This window comes from Perognathus longimembris, chromosome 24 (assembly GCF_023159225.1).
Source record: "Perognathus longimembris pacificus isolate PPM17 chromosome 24, ASM2315922v1, whole genome shotgun sequence".
NCBI classification, from domain to species: domain Eukaryota; kingdom Metazoa; phylum Chordata; class Mammalia; order Rodentia; family Heteromyidae; genus Perognathus; species Perognathus longimembris.
Window position 1 is genome coordinate 16,938,728 of NC_063184.1, and position 20,067 is coordinate 16,958,794.

Genomic DNA, 20,067 nt, shown 5'->3' on the forward strand with positions numbered 1-20,067 from the left:
ATTTTATGCTGACATACATGTATATGCCCAAGAGTAGTATTGCAGGATCATATGGTAGTTCTTTTTAAGGGTTTTTTTGTTGCTTTGTGCTGGTACTGGGGCTTGAACTCTGGAACTTGAGCTTTTGCTTAGCTTTTGCTCACGGCTGCCATTCTACCACTTGAGCTATATACCTCTGCTCTGCTTCAAGCTTTTTGGTAGTTAATTGGAGATAAGAGTCAGGTTTGTCTGCCTGGGCTGCCTTCAAACCAGGATCAAAGGTGATGCTCCATTACATCATTATATTTGTATCTTTTAATAATAAAGGATGTGGAAACACAACAGGAACTGAAAATTGCTCATATGCCTTTGAAAAAACAAGAAACCTTTCAACTCAGTGAGAAAGTTTCAGAAAATACAACTCACATTTCAGATATTCAGAAGAATTTAGATAAATCCAAAGATGAACTACAGAAAAAGGTATATGTTGTTTGTTCTTCTTTGGAAAGTAACTATATCTAAAGCCATTTTGGGATAGGATAATGTAGATACATAGCTAGAAATAACGATCAAACATTCTTAATCCAAAAATCTAAACTCTGAAATGCAACCAGTGTAAAGATCAAAACTTCAAGTGTCAGAGCATTTCAGATATTCTGATTAGGGATTCTCAACCAGTAAAGTTGATATAAATACTCGAAAAACTCGAAGGTTTCTGGATCCAGGCAGAACATTCTGTTCATGTTAGGGATTTTGAGTTTGGGTATGTCTACATGTATAATAGACACTACATTCTTTCTTTGATGGAATTCTGTTAGCATTCTAACTTATAATTATCTCAAGATCAAAGAACTTCCACTTTTTTAAAGTGAAAGATGATGTCAATAATAGTCTCATAAAAATGAATGAAATGGAACAATTGAAGAAGCAGTATGAGTCCTAAAACTGTAGAAAGTATGACTGTGGATCACTTGTACTTAACTAAGAAGTCACCTGAAAACACCGAAGAGATGAAAGTTGTGGCTAAGGGTAATAATGGGCTGAGGATATAAGAATCTCTCAAATTGGAAAGAGACCCCTTCTGAAAAGCCCTACAGATTAATAGTAACTATTGTGTTGGGTTTTGTTTTTCTGGAAATTTCTATGGATAGTAAATGCTGGTTAGAAAACTTGATACATTTTCACACAAATAGGAAACATATATTTAAAGGATTTTTTCAGAAAATTTTGTTTGCTTCATTTTTAAGAAGAGCAATGTAGAAATTGATGGTATGGCTCAGTTGGTAGAGCACTAGCCACGGAGAAAAAGCAGCAAGTACTGAGTATGAGTCCAGTCTCAGACCTAAAACAAAAAAGAAGAGAGATGTAAAGCAGGCTTTTCTTAAGGGAAGAGCAAGTAATAAAAGTGTTTGAAGGGTTAGATTTATTAACATTTTGAAAGGGTTAGATTTGTAGAAGGTTAAATACTTTCTGTATTCTGTACTTCTGTTAGTAAAGTTCTAAGATGATTTAGAAGAATGGGAACCAGAAATAAATCTAAGACCTACTTTGCAGCTATCAAGAATAAATCCTGTTTCCAGAAAAAATAATGTGATTCTCCCAACTTGTCCCCCAGTGAGTTGAGGCCACTCACTGTAAGATTTTTGTGGTACTGTTACTTGTTTTCCTCTCATCATAACATTTTTTAAAATTACAAGTATAATGATTAATTCCATTTTTGAAGCTTTGTATAAAAATATGAGTAAGGTATGGAGGCACAAGCCTGTAATTCCAATACTCGAGTAGCTAAGGCAGGAAGATCACAACTTCAAGGTCAGCCTGAACTATATACGGAGGACCCTATCTCAAAAAAATTAAAAGTTAGAATACATGATTTTTCATTATATGTTAATGTAATTATGCCTGTTTATTTCTTAAACCAGGATCATCAGAATCACCAAGAGGCAGTAAAATGTGAAAGGTTATTATTATGTGATAAAGAACCCCAGCATACAGAAAGCCTGAGAGAAAAGTGCTTCAAGATAAAAGTAAGTATTTCCCGTAGGAACCACCTGTGAATGTGAGCCACCCCTCCAACAGCCTCCTGAAGCCTAAAATGGAATCAGTAGTGTCAAGCACTTTTCTAAACATAGTACCACATGCACGTGTTGGCATAATGCATACACAGATTAAACAATGAGAGCTCATGATTTTCAAATGATATTTGAACAAGCAGCTGCAAAAGGTGAAGGGTTCAGCCAACCAGGTATCTATGGGAAGAGCAATATGCTGGAGAGAGTGGTTCCAGGATGGCAGCATGCCTTGTGAATTCAAGGACAGACGAGGGGAAAGCAAGCTTGTAAGAAGTAAAGCTAGAGTTAACAGGGAAGACTTTGGGTTTTCCTCTGTGGGAGACAGAGATCCACTGGAGAGTTTTGTCCTATGGGAGACCTGATCAGTCTTACATTTCAAAGAGAAAGTTATGGCTTTAGTATTGAAAATTGAATGGGAGCAGAAGAACGATTTGCCATACTGCCAAGAATCAGGTAAAGATGATGGTGGCTTGGCCCAAAGAGGTAGCCATGGTCTAAGCTGTGCTTAGTTTCTAAGCATCCAGTGAAGGTAGTAACAAGTTATTGTCACCCCATCAGAATATGTGATCTCAGGAGGGCACCCGTGGCTCATGCCTGTAATCTTAGCTACTACTCTGGAGGCTGAGCTCTGAAGGACATGATTGGAAGCCAGCCTGGGCAGGAAAGTCTGTAAGACTGTTATCTCAATAAACTACTCACTAAAAGCTGGAAATGGGACTGTGGCTCAAGTAGTAGAGTGCTAGCCTTGAGCAAAAGACACTCAGGGACAGTGCCTGTGCCCAGAGTTCAAGCCTCAGACTAGAAATAATAATGACAACAACATAATACAAGACCCCTCAGAACTCTGCTGCTAGTGTATAGCTATATCATGTAGCACATTCTCCACATACAGTTCAATATGCAGCTCCCTAACTTTGGAAACATGATTATAAGAACATTTTTTACAAATGCAGTTTTATTTCTTTTAAGCTGTGTCTATATCTATTTAACAGATTGGACACATACTTTTTTTTTTACTTGATTTCCTAAAAACCTTGGTGGCACAAATTGTAGTCTCTACATTGTACTTGAGAAAACAGCCCAGTAAATTCCCCAGTCAAAACATGGCACAGTAGCCAGGCATCAGTGAGTGGCTCATGCCTGTAATCCTACTTACTCAGGAAGCTGAGATCTGAGAATCGCGGTTCAAAGCCAGCCTGGGCAGGAATGTCCATGAGATTCTTATGTCCAATAAACTATTCAGAAAAAGTTGTAAATGGTTCCTGTGGCTCAAGTAGTAGAGCACTAGCCTTAAGCAAAAGAAGCTCAGGGACAGTACCCAGGCCCTGAGTTCAACTTTGGGACTGGCAAAAGAAAAACAAAAACCAAAAAAAGAAGACAGATGGAGAACCTGAACTCTGGGAAAGGATCCGCAGATTTTTGGCTGGTGCTAGTGATGTATGAAATAAGGATACCACACTGCTAACTGGGCAATATGAACCTTAGTCACTTGTTTTGTATGCTCTGTCTCACTATAGCTTTTAGCTACAATACATACTACATTGAGTTCACTCAGGATTTTCACTTTGCCATTGCTTGTTCAGTGGCTCACACCTATAATCCTACCTGTGTGGGAGACAGATCAGCAGTATCATAGTTCAAGTCCAACCTAGACATTACACCCAAAACCCATCTCTTCAACTAGCTGGACCCTACATGAGAGGCTAAAATTGGGAAGATCCCAGTTCCAAGGTAAGTAGGCAAAAAAAAATAAAGTGTGAGAGACCCCATGTCAATAGAATAAATTGGGCATAGTAGCATGTATCTGTCATTTAGCTATAATAGGAAACAAAATAGGCAGCTCACAATCCAAGAGTGGATCCTCGACATAAAATGAGACCTTTTCTCAAAATAACCAGTTCAGAAGACTGAGCTGGAGGCATGGCTCAGCACTTGAGCACCTGCCTTGCAAGCACTGGGCCCTGAGTTTAAAACCCTAATGCTTCCCTTCCCCCAAAACACCATTTAACAGAAAATACATCACAATAATAGTGAACATGGTTTTCCACAATGAGTGCATATCATTTCTGTGATCTAAAACAAATAATGTGTTTTGTTTTTGCTTTTGAAACACCTTTTAGTACCTTTAAATTAAACGCATTAAGGCATTATTTGTGTTACAATTCTAGTATTAGAGCTACTTGGTGTTAAATTGCATGCATCGTTATTTCCTTTAGGAGCTTCTAAAGAGATACTCAGAGATGGGTAATGATTATGAGTGCTTGGACAGATTGTCTCTTGACTTGGAGAAGGAAATTGAGACCCAAAAGGAGCTTTCAGTCCGAGTAAAAGCAAACCTCTCACGTGCACACCCACAAACCAGAGAGATTCAAAAACTTCTTTCTGCAAACCAGAGATGTTCCATGGAATTCCACCGAATCTTAAAGAAACTTAAGGTATCACCCTCTTCAGTTATGTCCTTGTGAAATTTCACCTACAAATTTGCAAGTGTTTAAGTCCTGCTTTGGGAGTTGACATATATACTGTTTGGCATACTTAATACCAAATAGAAGAGTGTGTGCATCTATGGATAGTATGTACAGCATTCTCCATGCACTTAGTACTTTCTCATCCAATGAAACCTGAGCTCAGCATTAAGATGAGACACTGTGTAAACTTTTTAGGTACTAAAGTCAGTGTTAGGGATATGTATGGGCTATATGGCATACCATATATAAGAAATCACAGGAAATGAAACAATAGTAAACATTTGGCTGGGATCCCAGGATTTATGCCCAGCCAAGTCTGTGGATAGTGATACTAATTGAAGTAAAGAAAGAAGGAAGAGGAAGAAGGGTGGGTGTAGCCAGAGAAATCATGTGTACAATTCTTTATAACAGATGGTTCTTGAAGAGAAACCAAATTGGCATTCAGCTGTAGTAAGTTGAGATTTTTTTTTAATTTCATTTTATTGTCAAGGTGATGTACAGAGGGGTTACAGATACATACGTAAGGTAGTGAGTACATTTTTTGTCAAACTTGTTACCTCCTCCTTTATTTTTCTCCAACCTTCCCTCCTCCCCAACCCTCCCCTGAGTTGTACAGTTAATTTCCAACATATTGTCTTGTGAGTATCACTATTCCATTGGTTGGCTTCTATCCTTTATCTTGCCATTTTGATGTTCCCCTTCTCTTCCCTAATTCAGATACGTATATGCAATACCCAGGGTGCCAAAATCAAATACAGGATAAGCCATAGGGAAGCAAAATGAAAGAAAAAAGAAATAACTTCACAGAGTACATTAAAAATAACAATATCTTAGAGTTCACGTTACAGCATCATCTTATATGATCATATGTACATAGCTATTGAGCTATTGTGGTCCTATGCTAGGACTATCCTAGACACATACTAATTATTACCAATGAGGGAAACCATAAAATCTGTGTCTGGGTCTGTCTCACTTCGTGTGAGTTGAGATTTGACAAGAGAAAATGAAGACAAAGATTTGGGTTCATAGGGTAACTGGTAGTAAATACAGCATATGTGTGTGAGGTCATATAGAATGCATAGGAGAAGAAGAACAGCATTAGGATGAGAACTCTGGAAAAGATGAATGTCTGAGACATAGTAGTGAGTTCCATACTAAAAAAAAAAATGCAAACATAGAGAAAAGAACCAAGCAAAAGTGTTATCACTCAAGTATATGTAGGAGAGTGTATCCATTACAAAGACACTCAGAGCAGCAAATACTTCTGAGCATTACAACATAGAATAGTGATGACTCCTTAGTTCAGGATAATGGAATCCTTGGCCATTGTTAGAGCAATTTTACTTAAGTAGTGATCATGGAAGAGGTCATATTGTAAGGGCTAATGAGTGGTAGAAGTTAAGGAATTAAGAAGCAGTTGCTGCCTTGCCTTGATAGGTTATTCTTGAGATCTTGATAACCCTTCCCAAAATCCTGGCAATCAGATATCCAGCATTTATTCTTGAGGCTTATGGAACATATGGCATTAATATCATTACTTTAAGCCAGACATCAAAGTATGTTTGACAAGAAATTCTCAAAGCTACTGGTATCCAAGGTGGGCAGAAGAGCATATTGAAAATAGATCTCAAATGTCTTAACTGGAAAATCTAGGTGATTGGCAATTTCACTAACAATGAGACAGTATGTATATTGAGATGGATGGATGGCTAGATGGAGGGAGGGAGAGAGAGAAAGATCTAGATATCTAAGCCAGGAAATCAGAACAATGGAAATTCAGAAGTAGCTTCTGCAAGTTAACTCTCTTAAGATACAAAGAGGAAAAATTAAAGGATGATGAGTAGCTAGTTTCTTCTTCATGTTCCAGAAGAGATAAATAATAAATGATTTTCCTACCTCACAGTTTCAGGGAGTTAATGTCTTCTAAATGCAATTAAAAAAAAATTCACTTTACTATTTATTTGTTTGCTTGCTTCTATAAGTATGTGTTAAGCCATGTTGCAAAAGTAAAGGAAGAACAGCATGATTCCATCAATAGATTTGAAATGGATTATGTCAATGAAATGGAAAAGCAAAGTGAATTGCAAGAAAAAATACAGAACCTCCAACTGAATTCTGACGTGCCATCCCAAGAATTAAAGCTCCAAAAATTAAACCAGAACATGGATCAACACATTGAGGTATAATTTATTTTAGGATTTGAGTCCAGTTAAGCCTTCTTATCAAGTTAAAAAGGTCCCTTTTCATGTGTTTAAAATCATATTTATGGACCAGAAATTTAAAATGATCTTCAGAATAACAGCTGATCAGACATAAAGATTTAGCCTCCTTTCAGAACTCCATAGACACAGGGAAAACACTTCCAAGTAGGAACTAATGGCTTTCCAGATGCTTTCTGTAAGGTCTTACATCTGTGCAAGGATCTTCCACTCATTCTATGACTGGAAGTCAAAAACCTTATTGCTGTAGGTGTCTAGTCAGCAGCATTGTATGGCTGGCACCCAGCTCCTAGTGCACAAGTAAGACCTGCCCTATGCACAAAAAAGCAGCATCTGGGAGACTTCACTGTGTGATAACTACTCACAGGGTTGTCATTCTGATCGACTTTCATCCCAACAGGCAGAGTTTGAAGGTTTGCCTCTATCTCTAATCCAATATAAGACTAAAGTAGAATTATACTTTTTTTTTTTTTTTTTTTTTGGCCAGTCCTGGGGCTTGGACTCAGGGCCTGAGCACTGTCCCTGGCTTCTTTTTTTGCTCAAGGCTAGCACTCTGCCACTTGAGCCACAGCGCCGCTTCTGGACGTTTTCTGTATACGTGGTGCTGGGGAATTGAACCCAGGGCTTCATGTATAGGAGGCAAGCACTCTTGCCACTAGGCCATATCCCCAGCCCAGAATTATACTTCTTAACTTCATTTTCTTTTAATTTCTAGACAAGAGCTCTACCAGGAAAGCCCCACCCCCAGCCCTTTTTTTGTACTGGCTATTTTTGAGACAGTCTTACTTTTTGCCTAGACCCATGCTCAGACTATACTCTGCCTATTTTAAGCTTCCTGTTATCACTGGAATGCTAGGTATGTGCCACCATGTACAGCTTCTTTCCATTGAGATGAGATCTCTCAAACTTTTCTGTCTGGGCTGGCCTCGAACTACAGTTCTCCCAATCTTAGCCCTTTCCAGCAGCTAGAATATCAGATACACACCACTGTGCCTAGCTGCTGGTTGAAAAGTGGTCTCTTGTATATATACCTAGGCTGGCCTCAAATGGCAATCCTACCAATCTCAGCCTCCCAAGTAGCTTGTATTACAGTTGTGAGCCATTGGTGCCTGACATACTTGAAAATATTAAGAATAAGATTCCAATGTGATTTTCATATATTCCATGTCTATAATGATATTTTTGCTTTTCATATAAGTTATATAACATCTTACCTAATGTTCAATCAATTTTAACTTTTGGTTTTCACACAGGAAATTCTCAAAGATTTCTCAGAAAATGACTTCACCAGCATGAAGACAGAATTGCAACAGGTGCTAAGTAACAGGAAAGAAATGACTCAGTTTTTGGAAGAGTGTTCAAAAACTGCGTTTGATATGCAGAAGCTTAAATGTGGCATCCAGGAAGAAAACACCAGCATTTGTCAAGGGAATAACTTTTATAATAACAAGATAAATGTAAGTAACTTTTATGATCCTGCTTCATTTTTCCTGTTATTTGCTTTAGTTTTTCTACTTCATTCCTGACAGGCTTAAAATGAGGTAATTTTTAAGTCTGTTTAATTTATTTGTATATGCCTTTAAGAAAAATTGGTTTGGGCCAGGTGCTGGTGATTCACACCCATAGTCCTAAGTGCTCAGAAGGCTGAGATCTGAGTGTTACAGTTCAAAGCCATCCTAGGCAGTAGTGTCTGTGAGATTCTTATCTCCAATTAGCTACCAAAAAGCCAGAAATGGAGTTGTGGCTCAAGTGGTAATGCTAACTTTGAGCACAAAAGCTGAGGGAGAACCAGGGGGTGTGGCTTAAGTAGTATGCCACCTGCCTAGAAAGCATGAAACCTTGAGTTCAAACCCTGTCCTGCCTCTCTCCCCCCACCCCCCACCCCGGAAAAAAAGTTAAATTCTTGATATGTGATACTGAGTTTCCACTTGACTTATGGTTCTCACCTTTGCCTTCTTCTCACTGCTTCTCAAGGAATTGATCTTTTCCCCAAGTAGTCCTCAGACAGAATGAGATATGACTTTATTTCAGGGCTAAGAGCAGCAATTGTTGTCAAGCTATATTTAATATAGCCTCACCAGCTACATTTTTAGTAAGGCCTCTTGTACATTTCAGCTCATGTTGATCCTGAATTTGAGGTGCAGAAATGTAGAGGTTCTGTGTTAATATAATTTAATCTTGCTGAGAATGATGATGCACCTTTGTAGTCCCAGCACTTAGGAGTCTGAGACAGGGAGATCAAGAGTTCGAAGTTAGCCTTGACTCCATAGTGGTTTCCGGGCCAGCCTGAACAGGTAAACTAATACAGTCAGAATAAATAGATAAACAGGGCATGGGGCCACACTGCTATAATCCCAGCTACTCTGGAGGCTGAAGTAGGAGAGTTATCTCTAGGGAGAATTATCTCTAAGGCCACAGTTCAGGTGGTAAAACACTGGCCTAATGTGTGTGAAGCCCTAGGTTCAACCTCAGCCAGTATAGCTCGGTAGGGAGGGAGGGAGGAAGTTTTTTTTTAAGAGTAATTTTAGTTTCTTAGTAAAAGTGAGCAGAAAATACAGCAAACTGTCAGGTACCTCATCTCCACAAACACAATCTTCTCTTATCATATACACTCAGCACAAGTGACCCATTTTGACAAAGTAAACCTGAATTAACACCTCATGATCGCCAGAGTCCACACTTGACACAAGCGTTTGCACTTGGTGTTGCATATTCCATGTTAGATAACACATAATGACTTCATTCCAAGATCACAAGGAATCGTTTTACTGCCTGAGAACATTCCGAGGGTGCCTCTCAACCCTGCTTCCCTACTCACCCCTGGGAGCTGTTGGCTTTTATTCTTTCTATGGCATCACTGCCTTTTCTAGAATGTTACATGTTGTAGTAACACTGGATAGTTTCTCCACATTATTTTCTCTCATTTAGTAATATGCATTTTACTTTCCTCTGTCTTTTCCTGGCCTGATAGCTCCTTTTCAAAGCTGTTGCATTATGTGAACGGACCCATTTGTCTAGTAGTACACATGATAAAATGACATATTTTGACTACCAAGTCTGGACAGGAATACAGCTGCTCTAAGCACACATGTGCAGTCTTTCTTCAAACAAACGTTTCAGCTCGTTTTGAGAAATCCCATGGACTGCAGGGGCTGGTCCTCTGGGGAAGGATGCTCATTTTTGTAAGACGCTGATAAACTGTCTTCCACAAGAGACTGTGTTGTAGGTATTTGTTGTAGGTATTTGTGATGCCGACAGGATATGTATTCCATGGGAATTAGGAAGTGTAAGTGGCCATGAGTGATTTCAGAATTAGTAGCCTTCAATGTAAAAGATAGCCTTGATGATGATTCTCTGTGATGATTCCAGATTGGTTACCAATCATCAGTGAGTTATATTCCCTATAAACATTAAGGTATGGAAAATAGCTCATAGTACTAGGTCTGCTGTGCTATTAGGATCAGTTAACATTCCTTGTCAGCCATAGTCTGTATCACACTCCGGTAAACTACTTTAGATCGTAAAGGTGTTTTGCTGTTCAACAGGCCACAATAAATGAATTATCAGAGTTTGAAGAACGAAGTGCAGCCAGATGCAAAGAATGGGAGCATGACCTGGAATCAGTGAGAGAGAAAAGTCAAAAACTACTTAACGACTACCAAATGTTGACAGTCTTCCAGGTGCCTGCAGCCCACGTTACCCCTCCCACCCAAGACAGTGCAAATCCTCATGGTACAGCGAGAGCTGTGCAGCTAGCCACAGAGGTATGTGAGTCCTGGCATAGTCAGCTTCAGGGCAAAGCTCCTTGCTGGAGTTCCTGATCACCTCTCATCACATGTATTTGAGTTTTTAACATGTATTTTCACTTTCAATCTCCAAACTAATTAATAAAAATAAAAGGCTAGGAACCATGTGTGAGCCTATAATCTAAGCTACTCAGGCCTCAATTCCAAGGCCAGCTCAGGAAAAAGCATTAGGCCCTATTGGAAAAATGAATTGAAGCAAAACACTTGGCACAATTCAATGGTAAAGCACATGCAAGCACAAAGCCCTGAGTTCTTTCTTCAGTTCTATGCATGCATACATACATAAATACATTCATACATAGATGAAGAGATACATTGTATGTGTGTGTGTGTGTGTGTGTGTGTGCATACGCTGCTTTACAAGCTCTACTTAATGGGTTCCATGCAGATTCAGTTAATTTCTCTCTGAAGGGCATGTCTTATATTTCCAGTAGGCTATATTAACGACACTCAATAAATGATTACTCATTTTAAAAAAGAAAAGAAAAAGGTCAGTGAATAAGTGCCCTTTTTAAAAGCATTAATTTAATATTGGAATGCCTATTTAATAATGCTGAGCACTAACCAAGAAGTCACATAACCATTGTACCATTTGCATAGCTTGATAAAAATATAAAATGTTAGCATTTCTTAGTCTAAAAGTCATGTTCTAAATAAGAGAAATATCATGTTTCCTTTTCCTTTGTTATTATAGCCTGGAAAAAATTAGCAATACCCAAATGTGATCATCTTTTTCTCAAATCTATACACAGTGATTCTGCCGTTAGGGTAGTTCTAAGGAGTTTTTGTTTTCTCTCACAGAAAATTCAGGAGCTGGAAGCTTCCCTCTGTGAAGCTAAAGAAAGTGCTATCCAGAAGGAAAACAAGATCATAAAGATGCAGAAAGAACTAGAAATGACCAATGACATGATAGCACAGCTTCAGGCCAGAGTTGATGAATCAAACAAATGCCTTGAAAAACACAAAGAAACAATCCATACGCTTCAGGTAAATAGAAATACGTTGAATTTAGGGGCTGGGAAAATGGCTTAGTGGTAGAGTGCTCATCTAGCATGCATGAAGCCCTGGGTTCGATTCCTCAGTACCACATGCACAGAAAAAGCTGGAAGTGGGCACTGTGGCTCAAGTGGTAGAGTGCTAGCCTTGAGCACAAAGAAGCCAAGAACAGTGCTCAGGCCCTGAGTCCAAGTCCTAGGACTGGCAAAAAAAAAAAAAAAAAAAAAAAAAGAATTACGTTGAATTTGAAAAATTATTTGGTTCTGTCCCCTTTCTCACCAAAACTTCCTGTTGCCTGTCATATTTGAAGTTTATTTATTCAGGCTCACAAAAAAGCAAGCAACTTAGAGGAAATACAAAATATTTTTCATATCCAATGTCAATCATTTTTTACTATGCTAGAAAAAGGAATTTTTTAACTCATTAATATTCTTCATACGTGGAAAGTCCTTTTTTACATTTCAAAAAAATTTTAACTGTTTTTACAGTCTTTCATTGAGTCTCTTTTTTTTTTAAACTGATGAACTTGAAGGTAATTTTTGTCTATGTTCCTTCTCTCTACAAAACCAGGACAAAGTTGCTCTAGGTGCTCAGCCCTATAAAGAAGAAATTGAAGATCTCAAAATGAGGCTGGTAGAGGTTGACCTTGAGAAAATGAAAACCACCAAGGAATTTGAGAAGGAGTAAGTCTTTGCCTTCACTGAACACATACTAACTGGCTTAACTGTCTGCTTCCTAAATTACATAAATAACCAAGTGATCTATGAAAATGCTGCTTGTTGTATATATACACAACAGCAGATTTTAAATTATTAAATTCTCTTTGTATATGCAAGTTAAGCACAGTTTTGATCAATTAACTCCCTGTCTTTCAGCGCATCCTCAGCCATATAAAGCAATGGAAAAATAGCCTTCCATGCTTATAAGTGAACGTTAGGACACTTCTGTGTCTAAGTGGGGGAGAACAATCGAGTATATATTCATTTAGCAGTTTGAGGATTCTTTTAGTTCTCTTTATGTTTTTTTCCTATTGTGTTTCTGTAAGGATTATGCTTTCTTACTGGACATAATAATGCACACCTGTAATCCCAGCACTCAGGATACTGATCTAAAAGATCATGAGTTCAAGGCTAGACTGGGCTACTTAGCTTTAAAAAAAAAAAAAGATGATTCTGCTCTAGACTAAGAACTTATGTTTTATTGAAATTGACACTATTGGATTCTTAATTGTAAAGGACATTTTTACTTAGAAAATGGAGTCAACAGATATTCTCATAGTTATTAATAAAAGCAAAAAAAAACTTATAATTTGACATTGCAGATTAATGCTTGAAATGTAACAATTTATAAAATGTATGGAATTTGACCTGGGGCTTTTTCACCTTGGACCTCAGTTTGCTAACATCAAGGTTTGCCTTACTGACATTATAGAAGGAAAAAAAGCTTTTCTTTTTCATGCTCTGGTAATTCTACATGGTAACAGCCCAATGGCTTGTTTTATAGTGCCTCCAGATATAATTGTGTTCAGTATTCACTTAATAGCTGTTGAGCTTCCAGAACTTTTCAAAGAATTGGTTTTTCAATATTGAGGAAACTAGACTATCCCCCCCCACAAATGAACAGAATCTTCCACCTGGATGGGGTTATAGCTATAAAGACCATCCACTGCTATAAAAGCTCATCTATTGCTGCTTATGGGAATTATGTCAGTATAATGTGCTGAAAAATTCTTCACCACAGTTCTATTTGCTCCTCTATAAAACTGGTTACTAGACTTTTACATATTGTTACTATGATTGTTGTTATTGTTCTTATTAGAATTCATTCTACCAAAGCCACTGTGGACTATCAGAAAGAAGTAATAAGGGTGTTGAGAGAAAACCTTAGGAGAAATCAACAGGACCAGAATACTTCAAGTAAGTAGAAAATGAAGAAATTTTCAGATCCTTCCCATTTTGCTTCAGCATGCCTGTAGACTGAAAACTCCAATGGTATGTGACATTTTAAGCTAAACTTAATTGAACTACCACATTTAAAATGAATACATTGCAGTATTTTTCTTTTGACATCTCTTTTAAGTTTGCTGTAACTTTACCTGCTTATCCACTGTAAATTCTTTTTAAACCATGAATTTTATTTTCTGCGTTATCAGATCCTTGCAGATTACTGAGATACCTTTGCTAGTGTAGATGAATGATTTCACTATCAAGGTAGAACTGCCCTTCCCCAATAGAAATCAAACACATCTTTTAATAGGATTTAACAGTATGTAACTAGTCAAGGTAATTGGAGCATAGTACATAAACCTTATAATTTATCAACCTATCTGCTCTTACAACTGAAAATGTGTTGATAATTGCTTAGAAAAGTCTTTGAGAATTATTTAGATGCAGTTTTAATTTTTCATAGTCTAATTTCAGCATATGCAGTCCTCGAGATTACTGAGTAGTGTTTGGCGGCACTATTCTAGCCACCCAAGATAAAGTCCTAAGTTTCCCACTTGTATCATCTTTGCTCAAAACCTTCTTGATATCTGAGCATTTCAGATTTATAAGTATTGTACCTGAATCCGACCCCTCTCTCATGAACTGCTGGTGTGGTTGACCCAATGCATTATTCCACTAACAACTCACATTTTTATGCAGTTTTGCCTGCAGTTTGCAGAACATAGTCTCTTACATCACATTCATGCAAGAGTACTTAGTAACGCGTGCCTTCCCCTCATTCAGAGGTGTATATTGAGTACTTGGAACTCACATGTGCACTGTAGAAGCTGGGCTGTGGAGCAGAGACCACCCAGATTGCTCTCCCTGGGGTGACTGCTATTGTTGTGGACAGGGTGAAAGGTTGTGAACCAGATAGGCTAATGGAATTGGTTAAGGCACATTCCAAAGATGCTTGGAGAAGCCGAGCATTAACTACACCTTGTATTACTTACCCCTGTATTCCCAGCTACCACAGAGGCTAAGATCTGAGAATCAAGGGTTAAAGCCAATTCTTCAAGACTATGAGCTCTAATTAACCAGCAAAAAGCTGGAACCGGAGACCTGGTTCAAGTGGTTGAGTGTTAACCCTGAGTGAACATTTTCATGGAGAGTTCAAGGCCCTGAGTTCAAATCAGGAATAATACTAGAGGAAAAGTGTGGCTCTTATTTTGACCTTGGAGGCTTGGAAGTAATGAGGTTCTCATGAGTGCATTTGCCTCCCACAGTGGTATCAGAACACAGTCACTTTCAGCTCCCAAGTAAACCATTGACCTGTGGAGGCGGCAGCGGCATTGTACAAAGCACCAAAGCTCTTATTTTGAAAAGCGAATATATAAGACTAGAAAAGGAAATTTCTAAGCTAAAGCAGCAAAATGAGCAGCTGACAAAGCAAAACAGAGAGCTGTTAAGGTAAGACCTGCCCCCTCGCCTTGTACAGGTGCTGTGTACCCCTCCCCTCCCCCAGCCCAGTGCTGCCCCTCCTGTTCCAGTGCTGGGCTTGTGGCTGCTTCTGAGGGTGGGGTTGTATGGACGTACTTTGTGGGCCTGGAAATTCATCGCTATTGTGGGGCAAGCCATTTTTAGAGGTCATGTGATAAGTGTCTTTTTAAAAAGACTAATAATATGAGAACACCACTCCAGATATTTGCTGTTTATTAGCTGACCTATTTTTTAATGGAGTTATTAACCAGGAAATAGAGACTTTTGGGAGCGCAAGTGAGATAAACCACAAGTCCAGGTGCACTGGCAATGAGGCTCTTACTCAGTGGACAGCTAACTCCTCGGTCCATTAGCTGTAGCCTATTTACTTTATAAACAAATGTAACAAATTTACTTATGTGGCTTCTTACACCATGGAGGACTAGAGTATCTGAAAACAATGTAAGAAAAGAAAACCAGGCAGTAAACAATTTTCAAATAAATAGTTCTTTACAAAATCAAAAAGCCAGGCATACAGACTTGTACCTATCATCCTAGTACTCACATGGTCGAAGGAAGAGGATCAAACGTTCGAGGCCAGCCTGGACTGTTTAGTGAGACTATCTCAGAAAGAGGCAGGGGAGGGAGGAAGACAGACGAGAGAAAGCTAGGCTATGAAAAAGAAGGCTGACCTTACATGGGAGTTGGGCAAGAGTAATAACGAAACAATAAAATACGGTACACCTGGAAAGTGATTAGAAATTAAGCTCGATGAAGAAGTATAATACACTTTGTAAAGGTTCATAAGAGACTCAATTAAGTTGTTGCAGCAAAGTATCAATACATAAACTATTCTGGATAATGAAAGTTCACCTGAAAATCCAGTGTCACAATTTCACGTCCGCAGCATTTTAAGTTATTCCATTTAAATAGACCCATCTCACTTTCTGAACTATAAAAATAGCACAACCAGAAGGCATTACATTGAAATTAAAATGTAATGTGAGGAAGTGGCATGTTTCGTGTTCTGTATATCTTAGGAAAGCTTTTTTTAAAAAACATATTTTTATGTGACTACATTTAAGGATTGAGCAGTCTAATAATATCCTTTTTCCTCTACCCTGAAGCAGTAATCATCATCTTTCCAGCGAGGTCAAAACTAGGAAGGAAATAACCCCCAAGAGAGAGGCTCAGCAAGAAGTACCATGTGAGAGCTCTTCAGAGTCCCCTAAAGTGAGGGGACCACACTCGAAGAGGAGGCAGAACACGTCATCTCATTGCAAGGAGCTGCAAGTGCAAGACACTATGCCAAAAGACTCACCAAAATCGTGGTTCTTCGATAATCGGTCCAAGTCTTTTCCAGCACCGCATCCAGTTCGCTATTTTGATAACTCCAGCTTAGGCCTTTGCCCAGGTGTGTGATTGTACAGGTTACTTGGAAATACGAGGTTAGCAACTGGTACTTCTCTTAAATATTTGATACCAAAGAGTCAGCTCTTCCTAGGAGCAGGACTGAAGAGCTGTCAGGTTTCACCCCATGTGAATCTTATGTTCTGGCGCTTAAACCTTCAGTGTCATAAAAACTTGCTCCTATTGTTAAATGGTTACCTTTTACAGTGGGTAACATTTTCAAATTTTATAATTCAATATCTTCCTTTAGCCCAGCTTAAAATCTCTCAAAGTCTTCCTCTATCTGCTCACAGGACAAGGCACAGTTCATTTATACAATTTAAAAAGTCCCATGTGGGCTGGGAATATGGCCTAATGGTCGAGTGCTTGCCTTGGATTCATGAAGCCCTGGGTTCGATTCCTTAGCACCACATAAACAAAAAAGGCCAGAAGTGACACTGTGGCTCAAGTGGTAGAGTGCTAGCCTTGAGCCAAAAGAAGCCAGGGACAGTGCTCGGGCCCTGAGTTCAAGCCCCAGGACTGGCAAAAAAAAAAAAAAATCCATGTACCTAACTCTTCTCCCACCCATGCAAATCTGTACTTCAAAAAGTTCTTGAAGATAACTTGCATATTCACTACAGTACATACTGCGGTAGCCCACCTTTAACCGTGGGCTTTCGTCCCAAGGCCTGCAAGGATGCCTGAAATCCTGGATAGTACAGGATTCTCTATGTACTATTTTTTTTTCCTATGCATACTTACTTCCAATCAGTTTGACCTTTTCCATGTGAAAGGAGCAGTTCATGGCATCTCTTTGGCACATCCAAGTGGCCAACATGCCTGCTCTTACGGCCGTGGTGCCGTTACTAAGTAAGACACGGTAAGTAAGACATGGTTGCCTCAACACAAGCACTGCAGTGCTGGATGGCCATTTGGATGCTGAGATGCTGCTAATGCGCACGTCCAGTGTGAGTACAATGGACCAAGCTGTGACGCGTGTCCAGGGCAGGACAGAGTAAGATTCCATCACTATTCATGGTGACACCATTTAAAACTCGTTAATTTTTATTTCTTGGAGTTTCTAGTAAATACATTTGGACTGTAGTTGTCCACGGTAACTGAAACTGAGGAGAGTAAACCTTGGATAACAGGGGATTACTATGTTTGTCTGGCATAGCACACCATTTTTTTTCCTAAAAAATAGACTAGTCAGAAATCAAACTTAATTCATGTTTAATTCTCTCACATTAATGTAATCTAGATAAAACTTGCTCACTTCTTGGCTTTATGTATACTACAGTTTTCCTAACAGTTCTCTTCATGACACGGTGAAGAACTAGTTTCTTTAGTAAGGGAATTACGCGCGCGCGCGCGCGTGTGTGTGTGTGTGTGTGTGTGTGTGTGTGTATGTATGTGTGTATGTGTGCTGGAGCTTGAACTCGGGGCCTGGAAGATGTCCCTGAGCTTTTTGGTTGAAGGCTAGCATTCTACCACTTGAGCTACAGCTCCACTTCTGGCTCTTTGGGTGCTTAGTTAGAAATAAGAGTATGTGGACTTCCCTGCCTGGCCTGGCTTCAGCTGTGATCCTCAGGTCTCAGCCTCCTGAGAATTCAGGTGTATTGCAGCCACCTGTGCCTGGCCACCTTTTCAATTACCAAATGCAGTGGACTACATTGCCATTTCCCAATTCTGTGTCCCAGGCCAGAAGTGGCGCTGTGGCTCAAGAGGTAGAGTGCTAGCCTTGAGCAAAAAGAAGCCAGGGACAGTGCTCAGGCCCTGAGTCCAAGCCCCAGGACTGGCAAAAAAAGAAAAAAAAAAAGACCAATTCTATGTCCCAAGCCCCAGGACTGGCAAAAAAAAAAAAGACCAATTCTATGTCCCTTCTGTGCCCATGAACTTTCTGTTTCCAAATGTGATTGGTTTCTTTTTAATAGGGTTTGATTTTTTTTTTTTCTCAGAAGAACAAACTGCAGGAGCAGAGAATGTGGACCCTAAGTGGCTCAGACACACCTCTTCAGGGAAAGATGAGCCTGAATGCAAAATCCAGTAGGCCCCGCCCTCGTTCTCCTGCCTCCGGAGCCTGGTGCACCTCCTTGGGAAAGGACTTTCTGTGCCTCCCCAGTACAACTCAATTTTAGTTGAATTTTCACTTTGCCTCTCACAGAAAGATGAAGGAACAAGATAGTAATTTATTTTAGTAATTTTCAGTGGTGATAGCAGTGCCTTCTTCATGTGGTAATACTTTTAAAAGTTGGACTTTATATTTATTTATATGTATAATAAAGAAGAAACTTACTGAAGGAAATTTCCTGTCTTTCCATGTTGTCATAAAATCTATATTTTTATTAATTTGGAATTATCTATGTAGGATTTAGAAATAATTCTAAAACATGGCACGTAAGTCAATAACATTGACAAAATTGTAACTACGGTTTTAGTACCTTGAACACTCAATAAATGTTAACTTACTTCTGAGTTGCAGCTCTGTGTCATATTGATTGGGGGGGGGGCGGTTGATGAGCATTCTTTTCAGGACTTGGCTGTGAAAAATACACACACTACTTTCTGGGTTTCAGTACTGGCTTTTGTTTTTGTTTTGTTTTGTTTTTCCCAGTCCTGAGGGCTTAGAAATCAGGGCCTGAGCACTGTCCCTGGCTTCTTTTGCTCAAGGCTAGCACTCTACCACTTGAGCCACAGTGCCACTTCTGGCTTTTTCTGTTTATGTGGTGCTGAGGAATCGAACCCAGGGCTTCATGCATGCAAGGCAAGCATTCTACCGCTAAGCCACATTCTCAGTCCTTGTTTTTGTTTTTTTACCAGGTATTTCAGGAGGAGAGGAAAAAATATTCCAGAAAGTTGTACTTTTCATTTTCATTAGATTCTAAGAACTTTTGGATTTCCTTCCTATTTCTTCAATGACCCATTCATCATTCAACAGTGTGTTGTTCAGTCTCCATGTATTTGAATATTTTCCATAGTTTCTTTTGCTGATGAGTTCTAGTTTTATTCCATATGGTCTGATAAAATACAGGGAAGTATTCCAATTTGTTTATATTTCAAGATCTTATGTTCAAGATCTTTTTTAGATCCTTTTGGATGCAATAGATTACCAATATGATGGATTTTAAGAGAAACTTCCACAACAGTTAAGAAGAAAGAGTATGGTGTCTTGTGCAGTGGTGTCAAATGATTAGAGTGTTTGGGTGGGGGACTGTCTCCCCCCGACCCCTAGCACATGGAGCCAGACTCGGGCCCTGAAGACTGAGTACTTAGCTTACAGCACTCAAATTTTGTTGCCACCCTAACCTTAGGCAACGGAGTCACTTCTGACCTAGTAGGGTAGAACCCGGGGTAGCTCTACACTTCTCTGTGGGGCCCTGTTGGGACCTGATGGATCCCATCTCCTCACTTCGGAGGAGATGCCCAAATGTTGGAGTCTCTAGGACCCTCTTCCCCCTATCTCCCCGGGGAATGCCTGAACCCAAATTATGAAAGACACTCAGCCCTACCCCTCCCACCGGCAGAAGGAATAAGGCGTATCTTCATGGGTTATGCTAAGTTGAGGAAAGGTCGCTGATGTCTCCCCTCCCCCGTCCCCTCACGTTTCAGGAGCGGGCGCCGCCTGGGTGTTTGAATGGGTCTCAAAGGATTTAGTTGGGAGGGGGTTTATATAGCGGTAATGGCGGGAAAGGAGGGGAGCTGGCCAAAGGGCCACTCATAGGCTAAAGACC

General features: G+C 39.4%; 1 protein-coding gene across 2 annotated transcripts in view; it reads left to right on the forward strand.

Annotated features, from left to right (window-relative positions):
• The window catches only part of Cenpe (centromere protein E), a 60,079-nt gene extending 41,284 nt beyond the window's left edge, over positions 1 to 18,795 (forward strand). The window contains exons 38-49 of one of the 2 annotated variants that reach the window (XM_048333597.1): positions 307 to 459; positions 1,902 to 2,006; positions 4,268 to 4,486; positions 6,505 to 6,702; positions 7,995 to 8,198; positions 10,287 to 10,505; positions 11,349 to 11,534; positions 12,114 to 12,226; positions 13,362 to 13,459; positions 14,755 to 14,938; positions 16,075 to 16,361; positions 18,295 to 18,795. In XM_048333597.1, the coding sequence (XP_048189554.1) occupies positions 307 to 459; positions 1,902 to 2,006; positions 4,268 to 4,486; positions 6,505 to 6,702; positions 7,995 to 8,198; positions 10,287 to 10,505; positions 11,349 to 11,534; positions 12,114 to 12,226; positions 13,362 to 13,459; positions 14,755 to 14,938; positions 16,075 to 16,361; positions 18,295 to 18,386 (2,058 nt within the window). In that variant the 3' untranslated portion in view covers positions 18,387 to 18,795. The remainder of the gene's footprint in view (positions 1 to 306; positions 460 to 1,901; positions 2,007 to 4,267; positions 4,487 to 6,504; positions 6,703 to 7,994; positions 8,199 to 10,286; positions 10,506 to 11,348; positions 11,535 to 12,113; positions 12,227 to 13,361; positions 13,460 to 14,754; positions 14,939 to 16,074; positions 16,362 to 18,294) is intronic. The other variant, XM_048333598.1, reaches the window with a different exon arrangement.
• The last annotated feature ends 1,272 nt before the right edge of the window (positions 18,796 to 20,067 follow it).